General features: G+C 46.7%; 1 protein-coding gene across 1 annotated transcript; it reads right to left on the reverse strand.

Moving 5' to 3' along the window:
- Positions 1 to 1,789: 1,789 nt before the first annotated feature.
- GID4 (GID complex subunit 4 homolog) lies at positions 1,790 to 17,398 on the reverse strand (the record flags this gene model as incomplete). Its single annotated transcript, XM_083413801.1, has 6 exons — positions 1,790 to 6,039; positions 7,114 to 7,244; positions 8,272 to 8,373; positions 9,169 to 9,276; positions 9,431 to 9,490; positions 17,204 to 17,398. 6 exons carry the CDS (start codon positions 17,396 to 17,398, stop codon positions 5,976 to 5,978), a joined length of 660 nt encoding a protein of 219 aa, XP_083269927.1. The 3' UTR covers positions 1,790 to 5,975.
- Positions 17,399 to 18,266: the final 868 nt, after the last annotated feature.

Consider the following 18,266-nt stretch of genomic DNA (forward strand, 5'->3'; position numbering starts at 1 on the left):
GCAAACTGAGGCCCGGGGGCCGGATCCGGCCCAATCGCCTTCTCAGTCCGGCCCGCGAATCAGAATGTGTCCTTTTATTTAAAATGCATCTCTCGGTTATTTGTGGGGCCTGCCTGGTGATTCTACATGAGTAGAATGTGTGTTTTTATTTAAAATGCATCTCTAGAGGGGTTACTTGTGGGGCATAGGAATTCGTTCATTATTATTCGTCCATTCCCCCCCCCTTCAAAATGTAGTCCGGCCCCCCACAAGGTCTGAGGGACAGTGGATCGGCCCCCTGCTGGAAAAGTTTGCTGAGCCCTGGTTTACAACTGAGAAGGGCGCCGTATCTGCGTGGAAGGAGCTGCGGAGTCCGAGACTGGACTACCTTGCAGGGTTATTGTGTAGCTGTCTCTCCCTCAGCTGGTCTTGCTCTGCGCCTCAGGGCTGCTGTTGACCTTCTCCCTCACCCCGGGCTAGGCGAAAGGGCGGGGTGGGCGAAAGATCCTGTCTCCCCACTCACCAAAGAGAGAGACTTCATGGAACACTTTCCCAAACCTTTGGGAAACAAGTCTTTGCTAAGAGGGAGTGTCAAAAACGTATAGATTTTTTTAAAAAGCTGCAGTAGAGGTTCAGACTCTTAATCGCAAGGTCGTGGTTTGGAGGCTCCTGCATTGCGGTGGGTTGGACTAGTTGACCCTCGTGGTGCCTTCCAACTCTACAATTCTGTGGTACAATTATCAGCTCCCTGCCCCGCACCCCAGCAAAAAAAGAGAAAACACCGACTGGGGCTGTCATACCCTCCAACTTTTCTCGAATGAAAATAGGGACGTCCCATTCCATAATGATAATTTTACTATTTACTACACATGTTTGTCCCAGCCACTCTGGGCGGCTTCCAACATATATAAAAACCATCATTAAACATAAAAAACCTTCCCTACACTGTACAGGATTGCCTTCAGACAACTCGGGGGTTAGAGAACTCCATACCCTCTTAACATTTATCCAATGAAAATAGAGACATCGTACAGAAAAATGGGGCATTCCAGGATCAAATAAGAAACCAGGATGGCTTCTCTAAATTACGGACGTCCCTGGAGAATAGGGACACTTGGGAAGGCCTGTGCTGTTGTAAGACAACCACCCCATCCCACCCTCTCAGGCTCACCTCTCTTCACCTGCGGCATAGGTAACAGTTATATAGGAGGATTTATTTATCCCTTTCTAACCCAGGAAGCACCTGTAAGACCTTTACGCCTCCACCCCTCCAAAGAAACCCACCACCCCACCCTAGTTTGGCACGTTGGCCATAAACACTGATGGGAGTCCTTTACGGGAAGCCAGGAAACTGGTGAGAATGAAGCAGTCACCAAAGGGCTAGTTTGTGGCCAGAGCAACTGTACATCAGTTAAGGCTAGCAACATAATTATTAAGTTTCAAAGCCTCATCAATATAGGGCATGATAGGGCCTGGCAGGTGTCTGTAGGTCAAAAGGCAAAACTCTGCTGAGAGTCCCATGTTGATCTGTGACCTAATTTAGTTATGATACAGACCTATGCAACAGATGGGCAGGGGAAGAGCAGGGTGCAGTTAAGGAACAAATGATCACAGGCTTCAGTGTCCAACATACTTCCCTGCCTACAGAATTAGAATTACGCAATAACTGCAGATACAGGTTCTAGCTTTCCTTGGTCAGTTTTTGCCTTTCTTTAAAAAGCACACAACCCCCACACCCCTGCCCTGCCATTGTTCCCTTGCAGCAGCAGCAGCAAAGAGAGGACAGTGAGAAACATCACACAACACATCCTTGTTAAATTCATGTTTTTAATTTGGACACTGATAACTCTGGAAAAACTCCCTTTTCTGCAATTTGTCTATAAATACTCTTTAATACTCTGATTTACAAGATAGCTTTATAAAACCTTTTCAATAAGACTTGGAAGATTCCACCCTCGGAAGCCGCGCTGCCTGGGACAAGCCCCAGCCTGTTAGTCTTCTCTACAAGCACAATGCAACCATGCTTCATACTCTCATTTCTTTTAGCGTCTGACAGTTTATAAGGGAAAGGTGTGCTGCTTGGTTGTGTGTGTGGAGAATGCAAGTCAAGCCAAACAGGGAGGGGGGGCATTATGTGCTAAATAATAAAGCAATTTCTAAAATGCTTGTTCCTTCCCATGTCCTTTTAAGCTGCCCGTGGTACCTGTGGCCTTCCAGATTTTACTGGATTCAAACTCCCATCAACCCCAGTCAGCAAAGCCAGTAATAAAGCATGAAGGGAGTTGTAGCGCTGCAGCCTCTCCCCATCACTTTTTAAAATGCAAGGACTGGTAGGTGGTCTTGTACAGAAGCATTTGCCAAATTAAGAGTAGACCTCAGAACGAATGCAGCCCTTTCCAAGTATCAAATTACAGGCTGTTTTCGATATAATGCCAAGTTTGCATAACACAAATGCAGAAACTGTTGACACAACATGGACTACAGTACATTATTATTCTGAAATGATTTTGAAATCCTGTTTCGGAAGGGTGAATTACAGCAGGTAATCTTTCTGTCCATCTCTGAATAAATATTTTAGCATTTAAAAGGTAATAAGCTTGCAATTAAAATCAAGCTGTCTGCCAGCTGATGAGAACCTGTGCTTCACACACACCCCTTTATGGATTTTGGGCTCCTCCCTCTCCCATTTTGTGCTATTAGCCTAAACTGCTTTCGACAACTCCCTTCAACTTAAGACCACTTTGCTATGCAGCACAGAGCGCTACTGTCCTATAGATCTATAGTAATATAGATCTATAGGCCCAAAGCCCTCCTGGAAATGTGGAACTGGCAATTGCATGTGCTGGATCCTGGCCACTTGCAGTGGATTGTACATCACAGAATTAAAATGCTAGTATTGGCCTTGCACTGTACTTCTTGCAGGCAAAGCTTCGCAAAAGTGAAATGAGGACCATGGTGCTTTGCTGTCAGGAGACTCTCTCCTTCACCCTAACCCCTTCGTGGGCTATGCCGGAGATGCCTTGCCTTCCTGCATCATTAACACACAAGGTGGTTTCAATTGGCCTGGAGTTACCTCTGGAGACTCTAATTTCCTCCTGAAATAGGCTGAGGAAAGGACTGCTTTTCCCAAGCAAGTTGTGCCTCCTTATCTTAAAGCAAAGCAAAGGCACAGTTAATTCCTAGTCTCCAAGTGCGATATCTTCTGAGGCATAAGATGAGAGAGAAGCCTAAGGAAAGGAGCAGCTGTGTGTACAGCCTGGGATATCTGCCCCCAAACACTCAAAGAACCTCCATTATTGTGCATAGACAGTCAACTCGTGGATCAAAACTGGTGCGAGGGGGTAGGGTGGAAAAGCAGTGAAGAGGTTCACAAACCCAGCCATACTCTCCCCCATCCACTTCCCTATCAGCATCCAAGCTTGCACTCTTCTGTGTCAGGCTAACAGACATATCTGGATGTCATATTACGTCCTGTGGTCATGCAAAGCACTTCAGATCCGTCTCCTTAGAAAGTGAAGAGGAAAACCCCCACTGCCATTCGGATCCATTGGAATACATTTCCAACCTCAGTCTACAGGATCAGTGCCAGCCAAAGCCCATTTGCCACATTTCCTCAAGCTCTTCATATCTCTCCCGTCCCCCTGAAAATAGCAGGCAGCTTCTTAAGACTGCTCTGATTTGCTGGGGAGGGAAGGGAGAAATTGGCCTCTTTGCCATGTTTGTCTCCATGAAAGGGTGTCCTGCGTGGTTAATGTGAGAACTCCCACACACTCCTGTTAAGGCTTCAGTTAGCAAATCTGCCACTGCAATGTACAGTACATGGTTGGGGGGAAAAGAGCAAGCCTGAACTAAGGGGGAAAAAATGATTCAACCCTATTCCATTAAGGGGCTTTGCTTTCTCTCCCGTACATTGTATGCAAAAAATACTCTTTAAAATGCTCAGTAACTTGTTTCAGAAGATGCAGGACAGGCAGGGCTATGTGTACACTGCTCTAAAAGTATTAGAACTCTGTATCTTGGCAATCTAAATTCTGCACCAAGACAGACAAAGTTCTGCAGTCTGCACAGCAGATGTCAATTGAGCAAGCATGCACACCATTTCTTTTCTTTTGCACAATATATTCTGCCTTTGTTGGCTGAGGAGGAAATAAGGAACTATGTATAGTACTACCCCACCACTAGTCCTACCCTAAATCCACCCCCTCCTCCTCTCAACCACTGAAACCTTGTACAACTCTGTCTTCCAAACCATCCCTGGGCATATCCCGCACTTTCAAACATATCAAAGCCATGGGGGCTAGAAATTCGCTCTTGAATTACTGAAAGCCACATGGCTTACAACAATCTGCACTTTCTCCTGTGCTCCCTCATTATTGCAGTGCACACAGAGCCCTGCATGTAGAGAGGAGAGAAATTATCTCTCAGCCCCAGGTGCCATTACTATTTTCTGAAATCCAAGCCACTATGAATGACAGCAATGCCACAGGACAAGAGCAGATCCCAAATGGGGCAGCCACTGTAAGCCTTAACTTTGGGCAGACTCCCGGGAAAAGTACCAGTACCTTCCTTGCACACAGACCTGCTTTAAGCTGCCTTGTAAATCCTACAACTGCCTACAAAGGCATAAAGGAAAAACTGAAAAGAGCTGGACATTTTTCTGCAAAAGGCTCAGCTGCACAACAGTCTTGATCTACCAAGTGGCAGGATAGTTGCCTCCATCTCCTGGGCCAGCCAATGGTACATATAATCAAGACGATTTTGGGGAAAACCCTCTGCGGATGAGTGCCATGTTAAGCAGGCCAGCAACTTTTAGACTCACTCACTCTAACACACACGCACGTATTAGCCCACCACAGACACACAAGCCCCACACAAAATTTGGCACACAAGCCTTATGTTTCCGAACATTTTCAAGTCCTTGGAGAGCGGTTTATTTTAATGGAGAGTTAGGAGGTTTTTCCCTGATAGAAATCATAGCAAACATCAAATGTTTCCTGTAGCATGAGAAATGGGAGCATGTGCATGGAGCTGAATATTCACACCACCGCTAAGCGATTACGCTGGGATGAGCGGGTGTCAACACTGCTGGATTGTTGCACAGAGAGATCACCACCATCAACCAACACTGACTTTTCACTGCTTTCACCATGAGGGGGTTCAGGTAAAGCAGCCATGGTAAAAATGTAATGAGAGACAATTTGCATATACCATTGAGTCTTTTTGAGGGGGGGGGCGGCCATAAAAATAGCTCTGTGTCTCTCTTTTTTCGTATGAAGTCCTTAAAGTTTTTCCTTTAAGATCTGAGACTTTGCATAAGCATCATTACGTTTCCCACTATGATGGCCTGTTAGCCATTCCCCCCCCTTGGTGCAATCCAAGACAACGGCTTACGCCTCTGTGACTGGCTAGCGTTCCTGAGAGATGCAGCCTTGCTAGCCAACAGGAACGGGCGATTTGCTAGGCCCTCCTCCTCTTGGCCAACTGCTTCCCGTAGCGGATGCCGCAGCTGGGTGTGATGCACACAGGAGCCTCATGCAATGCTGAGGCTCGAAAGGAAAGGGCATCCGTGGATGACTTGCTCTTAAGTAGAACCCATGAGCTACAGCAAAGTGCGGAGAGACATAAGCCGGCGGCAGCTTACGTTTCCTCTACTCTAAGGAAATCCAGCTGGGCGCAGCCATTTCCTCCTCCGAAAGGGGCAGAAGAGTTTTCAGTGGTAAAGAGACTAGCTGTGCAATAAGAAAAGTGCATTTGAATGGTAGCTTTAAAACCAGATTAAAGTATCAAGTTTGCCACGCAGCTGGAGGAAGGGTCAGGCTCCGGCAGCCTCAGGCTTCACATTCACGCTCTCACACCAGTCCGGTAGCCCGACAGGAGAAGAGCCTGGAGTCTCCTGTCCTGACAGGGACATCGCAGTTGTCTTAACAGAGCATGCTCTCTCTCTCTCTCCCCCTGGCCCCACTGGCCATCTCTCGGCGCCACTCTTGGTATCGCTGTCACCGGAATTCGTAAATGGGTGCGCTGTACTCTGGAACATGAGTCAAATTCAGAGACTGATACCTGAGGGGACAAGCAAAGAGGATTTTAATGATATAATCTACCCCTTATTCTGCTTAATGAGGGCAACAGTTTTCAAACTGTAACACCCGGGAACTTGTTGCCACACTGCAGACCCCGGCTCAACTGCCCCAGCGCTCTTGCCTAGTTTTAACATACTGGCTTATTCAGAAGATGGTAACCATGGGTTCCGGGTTTCATTGCTTGCACCATGAAGGAAGGAGCACCAAGTGCAGGCAAGAGACTCATTCCTTGCACAGATTGCCTTGGCACAGTGTCTTAAGCAGTCCCAGTTCAGCTGAGCAGAGCAGTAACGCTGCAGTGAGCAACCTTCAGCTGGTGAGCCCCAATTAAGCATGCCAGGCATGCCAGGCCTCCCCACTTGGCTCAAACCACTGGAGAGGTAAATCCACAGGGCCACACTGAAGAGGAAGATTTGGGTGCACTCTCCAAGTGCACTCCCAATTCTTCATTTCCAGCACTGGTAGAATCTGTTGCCCTTTTCACCTTTTGCCTGTTTCATTAAGATCTGCCTTTACTGAGCTGTGTTTCCAAGGAATGCCCTCAGCTGTGCTGGATGGGCATTATAACAAGACCCCATATGCAGATAGACTCTGTATGTGGGCAACCACAAGTAGAAGACATTCTTTATTATATTTCCCGTTATACACAGAACCTAGGAGGTGTTTCTAACTCCCCTGTTTGTTCAAGAAAGCAGTCTCTCCTTGGCGGAGACAGTTCAGTGGCTGTTGTCTAATACTTAGGTGACTCTTTTTGCACTAGCAGCAAGAAAGTTTAGGAGGAAGAATAGGACAAAATAGCAGTAAATTGTAAGGAAGATTCAGAGGTCTAAATTGAAATGCACTGTATGTGGTTGTGGAGGCTCCTCATTTATAGGCTTGCTTGCAATACATGATTCTAGTTGTTTAAGCAAAGGTTTTTATACTGTATTTTATATTGTCTGTGGCATGGCCTTCGGCTACCACAATAAAGTTATTGCACTTAGTGCCCTTTTCTCTTGCCCTGCAGAATAAAAGAAAGTCTTCCAGCCAGTGCTCCACAGAGGCAGCCCCTTACCATTCTGAACTCCTGTGATAGTAATAGCCTTCTATAGATGCTGCAGATTTCTGGAAGCATATGTAATAGAACCCAGCAAAGGAAGCACCGCTGATGTCTTTGATGGTGTGATCAGGGACCAGGAACTGTTCCTGCACAAGAGTTAACAAAATTTTGAAAAGCTAGACGGGAGCTGGGATAGTTTTTTTCACTGCAGCAAACGTCTGCTGGAAATTTTTCTACAGAAAAATAGAACCTGCATCCCCCCCCCCCCCGGTCTGTTATAGCTTTCATTAGGCACCAGCCCCTAGTTAAGGGTTTGCGTGCACACACAGCACAGCTCACACTGGGTTTACTAAAGTTAATACACTAAAACATGCTTTCTTTTTCTTCTATTTGAAATTTAAACAGTGCAAGGGAAGTGAATGCAACTGAACTGCCAGGAATGAAGATATTCACAAACATTCCAATATAAATAATTTCAAAGTAAATCGCATTTAACACACATTAAGTGTTACTTTACTATATTTTTTTCATCAAATATTTCTGTTCATCTACTTTTAACTATGAACAAAAAATTGAGATACTGGTACAGCCAGTGAAAGCACAATGTATTTTTGTAGCTTTGTTTACTACACAAAAAAAGGGGAAATTTCAGGTTCAAACTTCACAAATTTTCTTCACGGGACACTATAACCCTGCAGCCTGACTGCATCAAAGGGGACATAAGAGTGCTGCTCCTCTGCTCTTGTTCTCTGCAGTGCTCTGGAATTGGGGCCAAGAGAGAACAAGGACTACACTGGAGGTGCAGGGGGCTACTTCCTTCCTTGTAGGGTCCTGTGCAAGAAGCCTGACTGTCTAATACAAGCTGATTCCTGTACTGAAAGGGCTGGATTGGATGATTCTCCCTCTCCAACCCTATAATCCTATACTACATGCTGTCACTGCACACTATACTGAGGAATTTCAGAGATGTTTGCCCTCCCTGCTGGATGTGGAGGAGGAAGGAAACCTTGTGTTATCCTTCCATCCAGCCTGCAGCAACCCAATTAGGCAGCAAGACCAAATAAGACAGATTACCCTACACCTCCTGGGGGTGTGCCTGCGCTAAGTGACAGTTAGACTGCCACGCAGGCCCTCTAGCAACACACCCTATGTGAATGCACATGAAGAACTTACCTTCCACCTCATAAAGACAAAGTCATCGTTCTTCAGATCCTCATAATCAAAGTCATCAGAGTTAAATGTTTTTGCGTACTGGTAAAAGGCTGGGAACTTCCCCTAGAAGCAAAAGGGACACAGGGTGCTTACAATCCCGGAGGAAAAATGTGTGCTGCATGACTCCAGACAAGTTCAAATACCTGCCAAGCTAATCACTACCAGCCAGACCCTGGATGCCACCCACTAAAGGAATCCATTTCCAGAGAAAGATGCAAAAGTTCCCTGTCCACCTTCTCTATTTGCTGATCATGGCAGAATTGCAATCTTTCCCACAAAACCCAGCCTTCTGTGTGCAGCTACAAACTCAGCCTCAGTCACGCCAAACAGCTGGGATGCAGCGACATCACAGCCTTCCTCAAGAAGGCAGCCAGTAAGAACAAAAAATAACACTAAAATAAGAGCTATGTAATTATGTGTCATTTCTTTTAAGAGTTGCTCTTTGTCAATTTCCTTCTGTGTTCAGCTAGCGCAGGCACATCTGGTAAGAAGCTGTCCAGAACCTGCTGCCAATTCCTACCCCAGAGACCGGAGGCAAAAAACAAACAAACCACCAACCAAAGTCACCAAGAGCAGTCCTAATTCAGCTAAACTAAGGCCCAACGCTGTCCAGATGGGTGTAGTTCTCACTGAGCTGGTAAACCTGTGCTTGAAGTATACCACCTCAGACTACCAGGGACTCTTCCTCTACCCTTAAAACACATTCCTTCTTGTAGAAAGGGAACAAATAAGGGAGAAGACTAAATTAGAAGCCTTCTTTCCAGCACCTAGACGGAGGGAATTTGCCAACTACGTGAGCCTGCACCTGCAGCCTGAAGTGGCACAGCCCAGGCACATAGCTAGGCCCAAGGAACTCACCCAATGTTTACGATCCACGTCTTCATCTGCGTCCCACTTCCGCGTTAAAAACGGGTGCTTTTTACTAATTATTTCCCCTTCAAAGAAAGTTGTAAGGGTTGGATATTCCTGCAAGTGAACAAAGCAAGAACATGATGAGCACATACAACCCTCCCAGGCAAGTTTCCTTACCTTTGCAAGGAAGTTAGGAGAGGGCTTTGTAAAGGAATGAAACACACAGAACATCAGTTTTGGCCTAAAATACTCTGCCTCAAGCACGTACCTCCGTAAGGCCTTTAATCTTCAAGTATCCACAGAGATAGGAGTTCTCCATGTCCACGTGCTGGAAGACAAAGCAGAAAACCGCCCATGACTTTGTGACCAGTTAAAGAACAATCAGCACACCAACAAACTCAAGTGGTACTAATGCTCCACTTGCTGTTCCTAGTGTCTCAATATGAAGACTAATCGGAACTGAGGGAAGGTGATAGGGTGCATAGATAAAAGAAACTCCTATTTCCCACAGTGGCCATCTCCAGAAAGGGACTTGCAGGCAACATCCCTCCTCCATTGTTACTCTCCATCAGCTGGTATTCAGAGGTATCCTGCCCCTGCACAGCTCTCATGTCCCACATCTATGAATACATCTAATTCCAAGCATGTATCCAATTCAAATTTGGGTCATAGGATACAAGTTGCTGGCTGCTCCTACAGAACCACTGGGATCCCCCTCTCAAAGGAACCCTCCAGAATGAGAGAACAGTGAAGTCTCTCAGCCAGCTTTTTAAAGGCAATTTTTGAACAATACTACTTGTTTCCAGGCAACAGCAGGTTAGGATTCATTTTCATTTGCTTGGGAACCATCCCTACAAGGACAGGGATGCCAAGTGTTCTGAATATGAGCATCAGCTTTCTAGGTACCCAGGAAATTTCCAGCCCTACTTTGAGATGCCACAGCACTAAAACCAGTTATCCTGCTTCCCCATGCTCCCTGGCTTTCATTAATCTGGAAAAGGAGAACGGGGTAGAGGACAGTTCTTTGGCTTGCAAGGGAATGGCAGCAGAGTTAGGAAACTGACTCATTCTACTGATTTACAGGCTGCCACGCTGATTACACAGATTCACTGAGATGGCTCAGGAAAAGGATGAGTCAAGGCAACAGCTTGAGACACTTCACTGTCCTCTCCACTCAGTCTTGCAAGCTTGCAAGTTCTTGCCTTCGAAAGTGTCGATTAACTTGACCCTTCCCTTAAGCTTTTTGCTCCTTGTCTCTGCCTCTCAAAATGGACAGGGGGCTGGAGCAGACCTCCTGTGATGAAATATTACAATATTTGGAGCTTTTTAGTTTAGGAAAAAATGTTTGGGTGGACATGATAGAGGAGTAAGGATCATTGCTGTGACGTTTCGGGCATCTCTTTAAGACCTTTTTATGCTGAGAGTTCTACTCAGCTTAATTGTTTTCAAGATGATGAATCATTTTGTATTGTTTTTACAGTATTTTATGTTTTACTTTGCTTGTATATGTTGTTGTACATCACCTTGATTTTATATGAGAGGGCAGTTTACAATTTTTTTAATCAATAAGCCATAGCAGCAACAGAACTGGAAAGTACCAAACATAAAAGCATAATTTGACCTGTCGACAAATATAGCACTGGATGCAATGAAAAACAATGACCAGTGGGTGCTATTAGCGGCGCCTGACCTTAAGACTGTGACATTGTTTGTCTGTGCTTAGCCCCCCACCCCACCCCCTTGAGAGCAGTCTGAAGTCACACTACCACAGCTCTCTAGCTGAAACAATAGTATTGTTTGTCGGGATCTAAGCACTGCCCATGAGACACATACAGTCATACTTCAAATCCTTTGGAGGAAGAGAACGGCACATGTGTAATCTAAGAACAGAAGAACTGAATCTCCTGGATCAGACCAAAGGATCACTAGGCCTAGTATTCCATTTTTAACAGCGGCAAGCCAGAGAACTCTAGGAAACTCACAAGCAGAGTTTGACCACCCCCAGTTTGAGCCTGGTGGCTTGTACAGAGACACAAACTGTGTGGAGTTGTGGATATGTGACAGAAATTCAGAAAGGCCAAAGTAGATTCTTCCACAGAATCATTGTGGGTGGTGATATCAGGCCCTAAGAGTAATTTTGTCCTGGTAACATGCTACTGTCCCTTTGATCATTCAACTTCAAAAGAGGAAACTTCCCCAAAGTGAGGGGATTGGTAAAAAAGAAATTGAATGGGAAAGTAAAGAGGGTCAAATTACCCCAGATGTTTGGGAGTTGTTTAAGACCACAATATTAGAAGTTCATCTATACCACAGATCAAGAAATGTATCACCCAGGGCCAAGAGAATGCCTGCGTGTTTAACGAGCAATGCTAAAAAAGCTAGTAGAGGCAGGAATGTGTCCTTTAGAACATGGAAGTTTTGTTCAAATGAAGAGACTAGAAAGGAAAACAAACTTTGGTGAAATAAATACAAGCAGATAATAAGGGATGCAAAAGAAGAGGAAAGAATTTGAGGAGCACATTCCTATGTAAGTGTTTATAAGATAACGCTAGGTGCCTCTGAGTCAAGATGAGCAAGTGTGTCTTCTACAAGGGTTAAGTCATGTCTCACTAACCTTTTAGAGTTCTTTAAGAGTGTCAACAAGCACACAGATGATCCAGTTGACACTGCAAACTTTCAAAAAGCTTTTGACAAAGTACTTCACGAAAGACACTCGAGTAAGCTTGGCAGGCACTGAATTAGAAGAGAAGAGGTCTTCTTGAGGAGGAGTAACTGGTTAAGAAATAGGAATCAGAGAGTAGGAATAAATGGATAGATCTCCTAATGGGGTATATATAACGTGGAGTCCCTCAAGGATTGCTATTGGGACCTGTAATTTTTAATTTGTTCAGGAAAAAATCTAGAAATAGAAGTGAGTTTGCAGATGATACCAAATTGTCAGTGGTGGTTAAAACAAGAAGGAATTGCAGATAACTCCAATAAGATACTTCCAATCTGAGTGAATGGGCAGTAAAACAGTAAAAGCAATGCCGTGTAAAAAAAGCAAATTGGGGCAAAAATCCCTTCAGTTGACATATAATGACAGTGCCACCATGCAAATATATGATGATGCAGCCATACTTGGAATACTGTGTACAGTTCTGGTCATCTCACCTCAAGAAGGATATTGTAGAACTGGAAAAGGTTCAGAAATGGACAACCAAAATGATCAAGGGGATGGAGTGACCCCCTTCTGAGGAATGGTTCCAACACTAGGGGATCTTTAGTTTTGAGAAAAGGTGATTAAGAAGAGACATGACAGAAGTGTATAAAATTATGCATGGCATTGCGAAATTAGATAGAGGTAATACTAACACCCAGGAATATCCAAGAAAGCCGGATGTTGGGAGATTCAGGACAGACAAAAGGATGTAATTTTTCCACATACTAAACTATGGAATTCACTCACACAAGAGGCAGTGGGGGCCACAATGTGGATGGTTTTAAAAGAGGATTAGACAAATTAATGAAGCATAAGGCTATCAGTGGTACTAGACACAATGGCTGGGTTTTGCCTCCACTGTTGAAGGCAGTATTTCTCTGAATACCAGCTGCTAGTAATCACAGGCAGGGACAGGGTGTTACACTCAGCTCCTGTTTTCAGGCTTCCCATGGAGATTTGGTTGGTCACTGTTAGAACAGGATGCCGGACTAAGTGGGCTACTGGCCTGATCTTATTATTTGGGAAGGTGGGAAATAAAACAAAAGCCACTCTCATAGATACTCATTTACACATCACTTTTGAGCATTCAAAGTGATAACTGTGAATTAATTATTACAACAACAACCAGAAATTATAGGTCAGGATCATCCCCATTTTTGCAAGTGACAACACTGGAAGCTGTCTAATGCAGAGTCAGACCAGTAATTAACAACGGGTTTATACACGCACACACACACACACACACACACAGGCTTCGATTCTCCAGGATTTCAAACAGGGATCTTTCCCCATAAAGTTCCAGGGATTGAATCTGGGGTCTCTTCCATGGAGAACATAGCTTTATTACAGGCAGCCCCTCATTTACACGGGGGCTATGTTCCAAGGCTCTGTGTGCGTCACTGAAATCACGTATAACTGGAACCCCCTGAAAAAGTATGCAAATGCCCTAGCCTTTTAGTGACATTTCAGTGACACCTTTACAACGTGTCTGGGTCACTTTGTGTTTGGTGCGATGAACATATACACAAGTCACACACATATTGAACACGTGTAAATGGGGGGCTGCCTGTACTGTGCTATGGCCCATCCACTAGAAACAAAGATTTTATTCCTCATGGAACATATGGAAGTCAGATCTGGTCCATGTCCACCGAGCTCAGCAATATCTGCACTGATTGGGTGTGGCTCTCCAGGATTTCAGACAGGGGGTTTTCACAGCCCTACCTAGAGATACTGGGTATTGAATCTGGACGCCTTTACACACAGAACATGTGCCACTGAGATGCAGGCTCAGAGAGAACCAGCTCTTGCTTACCACCTAGTGAGCATATAGCAAGAACCAGACGCAAGGCAAAAGATTTGTAGCTCACAGTGTATGTAGTCTTATACACGTCTACTGAGAAGTTAAGTTCCACTGACTTCATTGGAACCCAAAGGTGCCATGTGGCAGTATGTGGGTGGGTGGCCAGGGACGCATGCCAGTGAGTATAGCCTAAAATGAGAATGGGTAAGGACTATTCACACATCTTGTCACTGGAGAAATGGAGAGCTTTACTTATTTTATTTCAACAATTTATATATTGCTTAATACCATGATCTCCAGGTGAGGTACAAGGTAACCAAAAAGAGAGAGAACAGAATAGAGATAATATTAACTATTAAAAATCCAAGCCATGGAGGACTACTAGCAGTGGCTTCCTTGAAGAATGCATTTATTGGGCGGTGCTTTAGATACCCCGAGTTAAATGTGTAACGGGTACCCTAGTATCACTTCCAGCCCCATTACTCTTTCAACTACAGTGGTGCCTCGCAAGACGAAAAGAATCCGTTCCGTGAGTCTCTTCGTCTAGCGGTTTTTTCATCTTGCGAAGCAAGCCCATTAGCGGATTAGCGCTATTAGCGGTTTAGCAGCTATTAGCGGCTATTAAAGGCTTAAGGGATTAGTGGATTAGCTGCTAAAAGGCTATTAGCAGCTTAGTGCCTTAGAAAAAGGGGGTGGGGAGCGGAAAAAAACCCCCAGGAATCGCAAGACATTTTCGTCTTGCGAAGCAAGCCCATAGCAAATTCATCCTGCGAAGCACCTCCAAAACAGAAAACCCTTTCGTCTAGCGGGTTTTCCGTCTTGCGAGGCATTCATCTTGCGGGGCACCACTGTACTTCCTCACCCAGTTTACCTCTCACAGTACCAAGTGACAAAGACCTTTTCAAACTCCCTGAGATTAATTAATCTCAAATTCAGTGCGAGGGAGAAGACTGCCCCTCTACCCATCCTAGCAGCAGCAAAATACTGTAGAATTAGACATAGGGCTGACACACCTTTCTTTAAAAACCTGGTCTACAACTGTATGCTTGGGAGCAAGCACTCCCACTGAGACATGTTCCTGGGCAAGCCTGTCTGTGAAGGATGGCAGCCCACCTCCTAAGATGAGAGGGAGAGGCTCTGTATCTCATGCAGCGAGGGCAGGAGAGAGTACAGCTGGGTGGGGCCAGAAGAAGGGTCCTTCAGCGGCTACACCCAAATTATGGGGCAATTCATCTTGCAAAGTGTGTCCGCCCTCCTTTCCTGTTTTTGTCAGCCACTGAAGACATTTTTATTCTGACAGGATTTTAGTTTATGAAGCTTTAGGGTTTTTAAAACTGTTGACCCCGTCTTTGGGGGATTTTTAAAAAACAAAATCATAACATGTTGCAAGCCACCCTGAATGGAAGATAATTGGAAGCATTATATGCAGATTGAACTGCAAGTCAGTTGGGAGCACAATGTTCTTGCCAGCATATGAAGCTATATTATATTATTATATGTATGTGGGTAATCGTCTTTTGTAAGCTGCTGCGGATAGGGGCTTTGCCCTGAAAAATGGCATATAAATACTATAAATAGAGTGTGATGTGTGCATTTGTACTACATGGGCAGAATAAAAATACAATGCTTTAATAAAACTGAAAAATAAACCACCACCACACCAGAAGAGCTGCTGTGGTGAGAGGGAGGTTTCATTCTTTCAGATGTGGCAGAGGGCAGTAGGTGCATCACAGCTGCGCTAGTGACATGTGAGCAGCCCTCCTGAATCAGACCAAAGTTGCATTGTATCTGGCTCCTGTTTCTCACAGTGACCAACCAGATGCCTCTGGGAAGCCCACAAGAATGAGCACAACAGTACACTCACCCCAATCATGTTCCTCAGCACTCTGAACTTAATGACACATCTCTTCTGATACCGGAGACAGTACACAGTCATAAGCGATAGCCACTGACAGCCTTAACCTCCACCAACTTATCCAAGCCACTGCCTAAACCATGCAAGTTAGTGGCAATCACTACATCTTGTGGGAGCAGATCCCAGCCTAACTATGCGCTGTGTGACCAAGTCCTTCCTTTCATCTGTCCTGAATCCTCAAACATTCCGTTCCAACGGAAGACCACACTCAGTCCCAACATCACGGGAGAAACCTACAATGGTACCTCAGGTTAAGTACTTAATTTGTTCCGGAGATCTGTTCTTAACCTAAAACTGTTCTTAACCTGAAGCACCACGTTAGCTAATGGGGCCTCCTGCTGCCGCCGTGTCGCTGGAGCATGATTTCTGTTCTCATCCTGAAGCAAAGTTCTTAACCCGAGGTACTATTTCTGGGTTAGCGAAGTCTGTAACCTGAAGCGTATGTAACCCGAGGTACCACTGTATTTCTATTTAGCACTCAGCTTTGCTTCTGCCTCTGTGAAGAAGCTATTGCAGGCAGTGAGAGCAGAAAAGCTGCTGATGAAGAAATCTGTTAGAGGCAGCCGAGCCACACAAAGTGACAAAAAGGGCGAAAATCTCAAAACCTGGATGCATCAGGCCAGTGGCCCATCCAGTCCAGCATCCTATTCTCACAGTAGCTAAGCAGAGGTCTATAAGAAGCCTGCAAGGAGGGCCTAAATGCCGGAGCACTCTCCCCATCGGCGATTCCCAGCCGCTCATACTGAGACACACTGCCTCCAACAGCAGAGGCAGAACATTTTGGACAATGCCCATTGACAAGCCTTATTCTCCTTCCTAAGTGCACCTAGCCTCCTTTCAAACGCCTCCCAGGCTGTCAGCTGTCAAGGCAACCTGTGGCAGTGAGTCCACCAGCTAAACTCTACGGCTCCTGCTGCATGAAGAAACCCTTCCTCCTATCTGCCACAAGCCATCCATTTGAAGACGCCGGTTGCCAAGTCCTAAGAACGCCAAGAAGGACAGTTGGTCCTCAGCGCCCTGTCCTCGTACAGAAGAAGAGACAGAGGCACACCAAGTCTTCAGCATCCCATGGGCCAAGTAGATGCCCATTACAGGGAAGATCACAAGCAGGACCCCAGCGCAAGAGCCCCTCCTGCAGCTGGTATTGGCAAGCATTTGCTCCACGGATAGCCATGGTGGCTAGTAGCCACCAATGGCTCCTCTCCTTGGTGAATCTGCCCGACCCTCTTTCAAAGCCAGAGAAGGGAAGCAGGTGCAGGGGCCGAGACTACTATGGCAGGGCTGTCAACTTGAAAAAAATATAAATGGGGGGTCCCGCTCCCAGATAAGCCTTGCCCCACATACCCATCACACACACCATTTGAATGAATTTGGGGGGGCTTAGCTCCCTCAACTCTTATGTGGGGGGGCGAAGGGACCTCGGCCCCCTAGGCATTCTCCTCAAGCAACCACACAGGGCTGGCGAAGCGAGCCCCGTCCTCGGCCTGGTGGCTGCCCCTGCCTCCTGAGGCAGGGAGTTCCGCAGTCCTGGTGTGTGGGTGGGTGGGGGGGGGGGAGGGAGAGAGGTGTGTGGGGTTTGGGCGGCGCTGCCTGCCTGCCTCTCTCCGGCCGCGCTGCTGACCTGGACGACCACCTCCACCTCGTAGGCGTTGCCCTTGGAGCGCTGCTGCCCGCGGAACTTGGCGCCGCTGTAGAGGCGGCTGGTGCTGACGCCGGGCTGCGCCGTGTTGATGGGCGGCGGCGGCTCGAGGCGGGCGGCGGACGAGGCTCCTCCCGGGGCCTCCGGAGGGCAGCGGCAGGCGCTCCGCACCGGCATCTCGGGCGGGTCCCCCGGCGCCAGCGCGGCGCGGGCAGCGAGCACCGTCCTCGCCTTCCTCCCCTCGCCCGGCCGGCCTGCCTCCGACGCGGCTCGGCCTGGCTCGGCCTCTTTCTGTTTTCCCCTCACAGCCCTTTCCTCCCCCTCAGCGGCGTCGCCGCCGCCTCCTCTTCCTCCCGCCGCTCATGATTGGCCCGCCGTGCGGCGGCGCTCGAACCCCATTGGGTGTCCGGCGTCACGTGGGGGTAGGAGGGCGGGGGAGGGAAAGGGATTTTTTTTTTTTTTAAGGAAGGCAAGACGCCGCCGGGCTTTTCTCTTTCCACTCCCTCAGTCGCTCCTCGCTCGCTCCGCCGCGTCGCGGGGAGACGGCGCGGCGCAGGGGACAAAACGCGTTTGTGATGCTGATTGGCCGCGTCTGGTAGCTCCTCCTCCGCGCTCCCCCCTGACGTAGCAAGATGGCGGCGCCCATGAGCGTGGGTGAATAAGGAAGTGGGCGGGCGAGCAAAAAAAGGAAGATTTTGAGGGTGGAAAGGAAGAGGGTTTTTTAAATTATTGTTATTTTAACCTTTATTGAGTTGGCTTCGGGGGCTTCTCATTTGTACTGCCTAGGGAAATCTCACTATAATTCCTTTGGAGCCAACCCCTACATTAGGGGCTGTCCTTGGGACCCACGACATAAATTTCCCGTAGCGCAGCCTGCTGCCGAGACCTCCTTTTATCCCCTCCCTTTTAAAAACAACCCCCCCACAATACCCTCCAGGCCTCTTCTCATGTTTAGAGAGCCTAGCTCTAGTTTGCTGTGTCCTTAAAATATACGTTTATAAACTTAGGTCAGCTTTTTATGATGATACCTTTATCCATAACACAT

This window comes from Podarcis tiliguerta (genome assembly GCF_965153285.1).
Source record: "Podarcis tiliguerta genome assembly, chromosome: 14".
NCBI lineage: Eukaryota > Metazoa > Chordata > Lepidosauria > Squamata > Lacertidae > Podarcis > Podarcis tiliguerta.